Below are 10,013 nucleotides of genomic sequence, written 5' to 3' on the forward strand. Positions count from 1 at the left end.
GTGCCATTGCAGGGGAGGTAGGGGTGCGAACGCGCATCAGCAGGACGGGCCGCTAGGCCGGGAGGGGCAGAGCTCAGCTGCACACGCAGCACAGCAAAATCTGCGAACTCGACCCATTCCCCAACCGCCGGCAACTGTAACTGTAACCGCCCACTGCAGCTCACGAGGCAAGCGCGTGTCTGGAGAGAAGCGCAGGAAGGCTGAACGCGCGCGCCCAAACCGACCCCCCCAACCTTTACCGGACGCGCGCGCGCAGCCACCCCGCCTTTAAACGTCCCACTCGTACCTTGGCTCCGAAAGCCTCTAATTGGTTGGTAGAGCGCGGGTGACGTAATCGTCTGACTTATGGGACAGGCGCGTTCAGTGATTGGCTGGCTCCACCCGCCAATAAACGTTGATTTGTTGGATTCAAATTGAGTGGAAAGCCGACCGGGTCGGTTATTAATCAGCGGGCGCTGCCTCAGGCTGAGGAACCGGAGTTGCGTCTTGCCGCTGTAGCTGCTGCCTTCGCCATGGCCCACAAGCAGATCTACTACTCCGACAAATACTTCGACGAGCACTACGAGTATCGGTGCGTAGGGCCGGGGCCGGTCCTCTCTGGTCCCTTCACCCCCTGTCTGTGCTTGGGGGGCCGCGCGTAGGGGTTTCGGGAAGGAAGCGCAGGGCGCGCAAATGCTTTTCCCTGCTGCTCCCCTTCTGGCTATGGGAGGGCGCGTGGGGGCTTTCAGGCTCTCTCCATCTGCCTCTGGCACAGCCGCCGTCGAGTCCGCCCTGGAAAACGAGGGGGCGGCCGTTGCAGTGGCTCCCCGCAGGGGTCGGGGACACAGCGAGGGGAGCCTGGGGCGGTCGGGCTGGGCGGACCCTAAAAGGGCTCGCGGGCCTTGTTTGGCGCCAGTCGCGCTGTGTCTGCGGCTAAGGAGGCGCGCATCGCCAGAGCTGAGCTAGTGAGATCGCGGGAAAAGTCCTTGAAAGTCACTAGGGAACTCTTAGCAGCCGTTGCTGCGCCCTCGCAGGTCCCTCTCCCACTCGGAGCAGACATGCGTGTTGCGCCGTTGGCAGTTTCGACTGTTTTGCTGCTTGTAAATGATCCTAGTCTCTGGGGTGACAACAATGGCAACTCCCTGTCGGCAACATCAGGGAGGCGCCTCTGGCTCCCTTATAACCTGATGGCTTTCACTGCTTCAGAAGCTCCGACTGTGGTAGTTGCTGCCCTAATCCCTTAACACAAAATCGTTGAGGCCACGTGGCCTGAGGTGGGCACAACCTTTTCCTGTGTAGCTGCTTTACAATGCAGGAGAGTCTTGGCAATTTAACACGGATGTGAATTAAGACCCACAACAACCTGCATCTTGGTAGTAAATATGCCATGATAGGGTAACTACTTCTGTTACATATAGGTAACCTCTATATGCCGGTTAAGAACAGAGAGCCCAAGGCCCCTTGTGTGTTTTTTTTTTTTTTTTTTTTTTGTTTGTTCAAGGCTGAAACAATGCTGTGAGACCAACTTGTAAATAGAGAGGCAGAATGCAACTTGGACTGTGAGAGGAATATGTAAACACCGTTAAGTGCCCTATGAAATGTCCTATGTCTTAGTTTTGTGACTTTTTAAATTTTATCTCACCAAGATAGGTTTCATTTACATGTACAAATAGATTAGTATTCAAGGGCAAAGGTCATATTCCTTTTGGTCAGCAGTTGACTTGGCAGTGATAAATCAGGAGTCATGGCTGTTTTGTGTTTCCTAAAACTACTTATCTGGTTAGGTATACAGAAGTTTCCTTTAGTTTCTTAAACAGTGTGGCAATAATTGCCAGGGGCGCAGTGCTTTAATAACTATGCACTAGACCAGTATTTCTCAACTTTTTTTTATGAAGTACCCCCTTTAAAAATTATAGGTACCCTCCAGTATCTACAGTTTTCAGACATACAAAATTTTCTACCATTGCAACACATTTGTTTAAATGGCTTAATCGTAACCGGGTGGGTGATGGAAATGTTTGGGTGTAAAAACTACAAAAATAATAAAGCGCTGTAAATCTTAACACAAATTCAGTTTTCTCCAAATTTCAATTGTGTTCTCCCCTCCCCTCCGCCTTCTCTTGAGTACCCCTGAGGGTATTTGTACCACTGGTTGAGAAACACTGTAGTAGACTAGCTCCTATTTCAGGTGAGGGTGCATGATTACATCTTCCCTTACATAGCTGAAGGTTTAACATCTACTCTACTGGTTCTTGGATTTCAAGATTTAGCACATCAAATGAATTTAGCACATCTACATGAGCTAAAACAGTTGATATGTTTTCTAGGATATAGGGATGTGAACAACTTGTTGACTATCGACAAGCTAATTGACTAGTTGCTTTCCCTACCTTGCTGCCTCTTGTCAGAAAAGCAGCAGAGGGAAGGGGTGCTTCAAGGCAGCAGCACTACCTGGGGCCAGACCCCGGATTGCTGATTTGAAATACTGCATGCAGCCCAGGGCCAACTGGGGACTCCCCATTGATCCCAGGCACCATGCTCCCTGAAGCGCTTTTGCCTTTTAAGTGTAGCAACAGCCCTGCTACGCTTAAAAGGCCAAAGCATCCTTATTGACTAATCAATACAAATGGCATCGACTGTTTTATTAGCCAAATATCAAAATTTTACATCCCTATTAGGAGGGCTTGACAAACCGTGGCGAGAGCTACTTGCCTGCCCCACACCACACATGCGTATGCACAGTGCCGGTGAATGGGGCGCACGGAGCAACTGGCTGAAATCTATTTGTCACGGGTGAGTAGAATCAGCGGTTTGTCAAGCCCTTCCTATTAGGATAGTGAATAAAACTCCCAGGAAAGTTGAGAACAGGTAGACTTCCTTCCACCAGCTGTCACAGAAATAAATTGGGAGGGGTAACCGTGTCTTGGGAAAAGTGTAATGGGCTTCCCACTGGTGGTCAGAATCATGATGAGTTGCCTGATCTTGTCGGGAAGTTTTTTTGGTGTCTGGCAGACTTTGAACCATGCTCAAGACATTGCTGTAGGAAAGGCAGTAAAGGTTATGGCCTACAAATACAGGTGTTATCAAAGAAACTGTTAACATTTTTAGTAATAATGTTTTCAACAGACACGTGATGTTACCCAGAGAACTTTCAAAGCAAGTACCAAAAACTCATCTAATGTCTGAAGAGGAGTGGAGAAGACTTGGTGTCCAACAAAGTCTGGGCTGGGTCCATTACATGATCCATGAGCCAGGTAGGTAGAATGCTATCATAGCAATGAAACAGTCATTTTTAACTGACTGAACAGGTAATCCTTGGAATTAAAAGGACACCCAAAAAACTGATAACTGCCTTGTTGCAACTTTGGGGAAACTAGCAGCAGCAGCAGCAGAGAAGCATTGGAGTCATGGGCATCCCATGTCTAGTTTGTAGCTGTCAAACTAGAACACTGGCAAATTGCTGCCACTCATGTTGGATTAAATTTATACATGAACTGTAACTTGGTTGTCTTTGAACCAGAGAGAGAATGTTATCCTAGTGACTATCATAGCTGATTTGCTAGAGAGAATGTTATCCTAGTGATTATCATAGCTGATTTTGCTAGAAACAACAAAAGTTAAGATTAGGATTTTAACTAAGGGACATATGAAATAAAGCAGTTGACAGTTAAACCGCAATACTATGATCTTTGTGTCAATGTAAAACTGACTCCTTTCAACCGCTACTTGCTTATTATGAGTGTTAGGACTAAAACTAGTACAAACATGAGTGCAGGTTAACATAATTGTCTGGAAAAACTGCAGGTACAGGTGACATGTCAATGGTGTTCAAAATTTGATGGCTGGCTGAATTAGCTTGTGAGGTCTTCCAAAGGTCAATTCCATTTTTCTGCTATTGTGGACATTCCTTCCAACAACTTGCTGTAGTTCCGTCTCCTGCTTAAGGATGTGCATGTGTCACTTTGCCTGAAGGCCTTGTTTAAACAAGGAAATTGGGTCTTAATTAGCTTGTCCAGAAACTAGGCTAGTTAAATCAATGTACCCACTTGTGGGAACATTCATGAGCTGTTAAAACAACCAGTACTATACTAGAAAGAGTTAGCTAGTACAGTGACACTGGCAACCCAAAGTATTGATGTGGCATACGGATGCTTTTACTTACTCAGCTATCCTAGCAAAACAAGCTAATATAAACTGCATCTACTTTAGAGTTTAGTATCGAAATGATGCAAAAAGTCCAATTTAGCTGTACTGGCTATAGTCCTGTTAAACTAGTACTATTTCTGTGCCTTAACAAGGTCTGCAGTGATATTTATCAATGCTCATGCATTAGTTACAAATAGGGAGATGTTGCATTTTCCTAAAATGCCCTGATGGGTCACACAACACTTACCCTTTCAGATATATGAAACTTGAGCATTCATGGAAATATCTAAATATTGTTGTTCCCCTCAATTTTTAATGGGTCACTCGTGCTGCCAAGGTAGAACTTAAACACTTAAGCCAATTAGGGTATGTCTACACTACAGCGCTAATTTGAACTAATTTAGTTCGAATTTGTTAATTTGACCTAAGCTAATTCGAACTAACGCATCCAGACTAAAAAACTAGTTCGAATTAGTGTTTTGCTAATTCGAACTAGCATGTCCACATCAAGTGGACCCTGAACCGGGGTTAAGGATGGCCGGAAGCAGTGCTGGCAGGGCATCAGAGTAGGACGTGGAGCTGCTGCCTCAGGCTAGCCGAGGGCTGTGCTTAAAGGGACCCGACCCCCACCCCGGACAGACAGTTCTCAGGGGTGTCTCGCTTGCAAAGCAGTCCTGTCTTGGAGTGCCCTGAGCACTTGGCCATCAGACATGCTGCACTTGCCGCAGGCTGCCATGTGGGGAGAGGGGGCAATTGGGGGGCTGCAGGAGAGCTTCCACCCCCAGAAGCCCGCAGAGCCAGCCCAGTCCTCCCCATTGGAGGCTCGTACCCCATTCCTCCCTCACCTCCTTCCACTTACCCTTCCCTAGCCCCCCTTCCTGATTTACAAAATAAAGAAAATGTGTGGTCAAAAATAGAATCTCTTTATTGAACAAAACTGGGGGAGACTGGGAAAAGGAGGTGGGAGAGGGGAAGAGAGAGAGTGGGAGAGGGGAGGGCAACTAAAATGATGAGGGGTTTGGAACAGGTCCCATATGAAGAGAGGCTAAAGAGACTGGGACTTTTCAGTTTAGAAAAGAGGAGACTGAGGGGGGATAGGATAGAGGTCTATAAAAGCATGAGTGGGGTAGAGAGGGTGCATACAGAAAAGTTCTTCATTAGTTCCCATAATAGAAGGACTAGAGGACACCAAAAGAATGGATAGCAGGCTTCAAACTAGTAACAGAAAGTTGTCTTCACAAAGCAGAGTCAACCTGTGGAACTCCTTGCTGCAGGAGGCTGTGAAGGCTAGAACTAGAACAGTATAAAGAGAAGTGAGATAAAGTCATGGCGGTTGGGTCCATGGAGTGGTATTAGCCAGGGGGTAGGAGTGGTGTCCCTGCCCATAGTTTGTGGAAGGCTGGAGATGGATGGCACGAGACAAATGGCTTGGTCACTGTCTTAGGTCCATCCCCTCCAGGGTCCCTAGGGTTGGCCGCCTTCGGCAGACGGGCTACTGGGTTAGATGGACCTTTGGTCTGACCCAGTACGGCCATTGTAAGCTGTGGGCTCAGGGTCGGGGGTCTCAGTGGACCACCTTGATTTTCATGCATACCTGCTCCTGGGTGGCCAGGCTGGCAGCTCCCCTGCCCTAGATGGCCACTTTCCTGTACCTAGTGTGGAGGTCGTGGACGAGGTCCACGATGTCCACACTAGACCATGCGGGTGCTCGCCTCTTGCGGTCCCGGGCAAGCTCCCGGGAGCCTCCAGCCTGGTCCCGGGAAGAGGGGGAGGGCTGGGGGGCATCGGGTGGCTGGCTCGAGCCGTGCCAGGTGCAGGGTCTGTTAGCTGGGTGCTGGCAGGCTTGCACCTGACACGGGCATCGTAGCCAGCCCATGTCCCTTTAAGGGGTCTGGGGCCAGGAGGGGGGCAATAGAGTTTTTCTGGTGTTGGCCAGAGTGGCCACCAGGGAAAGCTGGGGCGGGCTAGCCTCCCACTAGTTCGAATTAAGGGGCTATACACCCCTTAGTTCGAACTAAGCGCTCCGCTAGTTCGAATTAAGTTCGAACTAGCGGAGCGCTAGTGTAGCGCCTATCAAAGTTTATTCGAACTAACGTCTGTTAGTTCCAATTAACTTTGTAGTGTAGACATACCCCTTGATACTCAAGTCACTTGGGTGTTTCTAAGCTTGTCCTCAAAGAGGGACAAGCTTGAAGAAACTGCATAGGAATGATCATCAGGGCTGGCTCTCGGGGTTTTTTTTGCTGCCCCGAGCAAAACAAATTTTGCCTCCCCCTTCTTTGTCCAGGGAGAGTCCGCACGCAAATGCGGCTTGCATGGCTTGCTGGGGGTCCGTATGCAAATGCATCTCGTGTGGCTTCCTGGGTGGTCGCGGGGCACATGCATCAGGGGAAGCCCAAACCCCGGGGCATTTTCGTCTCCTCGGAGATCGCCGGGGACTCCCATGTGAGGACAATGGGAGGGCAGGTTCATCCACAGCAAGCCAGTGAAAGACTGCCAAAGCATGCAGCTGTTCACATCACCTAGTGCTGGAGTCCCGGTCCCATTCCTCACTCTGCAAAGGGATTTTATTATTAGAAGCCTTATACAGTAAACTTACGATAATCCAGCACCTTTAGGACCCAGGGGGTGCCGAGTTATCAGATATGCTGGACTATCAGAAGGCGGGGCTATGAGGGGTCTGGAGTGGGGTGGGAGGGGATGCCACCCCAGACCCCTCATAGCCCCCCCTTACAATAGTTAGGCTCTGCCCCAGGAGTCCCTGATTCAGCCGCTCCTGGTCAGTTTCAGCAGCAGCTGAATCGGGGATGCCTGCAATAGATCAGCTGGGGTGCTGCCGGGTTGGTCTTGTAGCGCCGCCCCTCGGGACCAACCCGGCAGGACCCCAGCTGCTCTGCCCTGGGCTTCCTGGAATCAGCTGCTGATCTGATTAGGCCATAATTTTTAATTTATTTTAAAGGTATATATTTAAAACAAAGCCTATTTAAATTGGATCACAATTCCAATTTTAATAAAGCTCTCCTGCCCCAGACAGAAAGGGACTTGGGGACACAGGCAATGGGAACACCAGAGTTCCCCTTCCTCAAAGGGAGAGGGAGAATCACCTGGGTCTCAGGCAGGTGTGAGGTTGTTAGGACACAGCACAAGGGGGCTGGGTTCCTGGGCAGGTGTGGGGGGGGAGGAGGGAGGGATCAGGGCACAGAGTAGGGGGAGGGGGGATTGTTTAGAGAATCAGACAGGAGAGGATTCTAGGGGGGGTGGAGGAGACGGGGTTCCAGCAGGGTTGCGGTGGGGGTCGGCAGACAGTGGGCTGGGGCACACAGGCCAGGGAGGGGGAGGGCACACAGAGGGAGGGGCACCGGCTGGGGGGGGGGGGGACATTCATGAAGGCAAAGAGGCGGCTGCTGGGCTCAGCCTCACCAGCCATAGCTGCCCCTTGCTGCCCTCCCAGCAGGGGCTGTGCCTCGGGGCTGCCCATGCAGTGCCCCCAGGACCAGGCGCAAGCTCCAAGCAGCTGGGTGCGGGGCTCCTAGATTGGGGCAGCTTTGGTAGGCTCCCTGCTCAAGGGATGGGGCCCCAGCGCCCACCACTCCAGTGAGCTGGCTGTTGGGAGCAGCCACTGTGGCTGGACCTGCCAGGCTCAGCATCACCAGCCGTGGCTGCCCTGCACCGGGGCCAGGCACCCCTCCCTCCCCTCCCAGTGCTGCTGGGCCAGGCGCAGGGCTCCCAACTCGGGGCAGCTGCAGAAGTCTCCCCACCGCCCTGCTCCTCCTCCGGGCCAGAATGCCTCCCCTAGCAATGTGCAGCCCCAAGCACCTGCTTGTTTTGCTGGTGCCTAGAGCCGGCCCTGATTGTCATCTTTCTTGCATTCGGTGGGGAGCCTTTACATTTTCACTGCTTAAATGTCACTGGAGTACTAACCTTCTATACACAAATATGCAGGACTAAATGTGATTAAATATTGGAGGATAACACTAATTTGTTTTCTATCTTATTTCCCCAGAACCACACATCCTTCTCTTTAGAAGACCTCTTCCAAAAGACCAACAAAAATGAACTCTTTTCCTGGGAAACTCCTGTTAAATCTTCTTGAACTTTATGTATATGAGTGTGTATATATGTTGGTAGTATTCAGTGAATACTTGAAAAAATGTACAAAACATACATCCATATCTGTGCATGAGCTGTATTATTCACAGCAACAGAGCTCAGTCAAATGCAATTCCAAGTAGGCTGCTATGGTGTCTAAAGATTAATAAAAGCATATGCCTTTACTGTAATATAAATGTCTATTTGACTTTTTATTAAATTACTTTTGTTTAATAAAGTGTTCATGTTGCATGTCTATCCTGCCTATAAACTTATTAAATGTATTTTTCTTCCAAAATGTTAGTTTCAGTACTGTGCCAGTCTGCACAGCTTTATCAAACAATTATTAGTTCAAAGTCCCTGACTTCCTTAATTCTGGATATCTATTTTTATGTATTATATAGATTACTTATGGATTTTCAGTCCTCACTTTGAGGATTGACAGGTCCCTGAAGTGCTGGGAGTTATTGGCCCCTGTAACCACATCAAAGAGCTGGCTGATATACTTGGAGGTGATTCCACCTTCTTTCAGAGACCCCTGTGGATACTTCAGGGACTCGGGCTATCCAACACTAGACTGACACAGGAGGAGGAAATCATGGCTGAGCAGGTTGAGGGAAACTCAAGAGATATACTAAGTCCTTAACCTATTTTCTGCTCCTCAAAAACTTAAGGTTTTCCATTGAACTGTTCGTCTATACCATGCATGGGCAATAATTTTTGACCAGGGGTCATTTCAGGAAATCTTTGAATTCTGGGCCACTGCAGAAGGGGCAGGGCCTCAGGTGGAAGGTTTGGGGCCTGGATAATTTTGTGCTGCTTAGCCCACAGGTCTGATTGTATTTACTCTCTCTTTTCTTCCCCCTCCCCCAGCTGTTCTGAACAGCTGGTAGTTCCCTCTAGGTGTCTGCCCCAATGGTGGGAGGAGACCCTGTGTGCTCTCTCTCCCCCACCCCGAGGCCAATCAAGGCCTCGGGTGGAGTGTGTGAAGTCTGCCTCTTCCCTGCAAGGGGCTAAGCACTTAAGTCAACTGCCAGTTGCTGTTTAGCAACTGGTGGTTGACTCTGTAAGTGCTGAGCCCCTTGCGGGGCAGGCACAGACTGCATGCCCAGTCCCAGGCCTCGTTGGCCTGGGAGTGGAGGGTGGAGCATGAAGTCTCCCTCTCTGCCCTCTGGCACGTGGTACTTAGTCAACTGCCTGGGTTAACTCTAAGCATTGTGTGCTCTCCTGTCCCTAGGCCCTAATTGGCCAGGGACAGGGGAGTGGCAGGACCTCTATGGGCTGGATTAACCCACTTGGCGGGCTGCATCCTGCCTGCAGTAGCCTTTTTGCTCACCCCAGGTCTATACAAAGCTTTATTTGTTTAGAGATTGTCTGTAGACATACTAATTTGCCAAAGCTAATGTCTTACAGGATGCAAGCCTGTAGGTTGCTTGCATTACTGCTGATGAATATAATAAAACAGAATATAATGTAGCAGTGAATATAACAAAAGCAAACTAGCCAATTGGCTACACCTATTTTGATGTTTTTCTAAGGGTAAGTCTACACTGGCAAGTTACTGTGCAGTAAATCAGCCCCTGGTGCTGTAACATTTGAGGTGTTCACACTGGATGCCACTAAATTTGCATTAGCTGCAGAATTAGTATGCGCGAAGTAAACCATCTTGGTGAGAAGCATAGAGCTTGCTGTGCTCTGGACTCAGCATTGTGATGCTAGTGTAGATACCATGATGTAGTACTGTATCATGCACTTGCCTCTCTGATCATCTGTTTGAACTCTATTGCCTTGCACTCAGA

General features: G+C 49.2%; 1 protein-coding gene across 1 annotated transcript; it reads left to right on the forward strand.

Moving 5' to 3' along the window:
- Positions 1 to 385: 385 nt before the first annotated feature.
- On the forward strand, positions 386 to 8,472 carry CKS2 (CDC28 protein kinase regulatory subunit 2). The gene is made up of 3 exons (XM_075931886.2): positions 386 to 571; positions 3,106 to 3,233; positions 8,129 to 8,472. Exons 1-3 carry the CDS (start codon positions 513 to 515, stop codon positions 8,179 to 8,181), a joined length of 240 nt encoding a protein of 79 aa, XP_075788001.1. The 5' UTR covers positions 386 to 512; the 3' UTR covers positions 8,182 to 8,472.
- Positions 8,473 to 10,013: the final 1,541 nt, after the last annotated feature.

This window comes from Pelodiscus sinensis, chromosome 6, assembly GCF_052426305.1.
Source record: "Pelodiscus sinensis isolate ZL-2025 chromosome 6, ASM5242630v1, whole genome shotgun sequence".
In the NCBI taxonomy this organism is placed as follows: Eukaryota; Metazoa; Chordata; order Testudines; family Trionychidae; genus Pelodiscus; species Pelodiscus sinensis.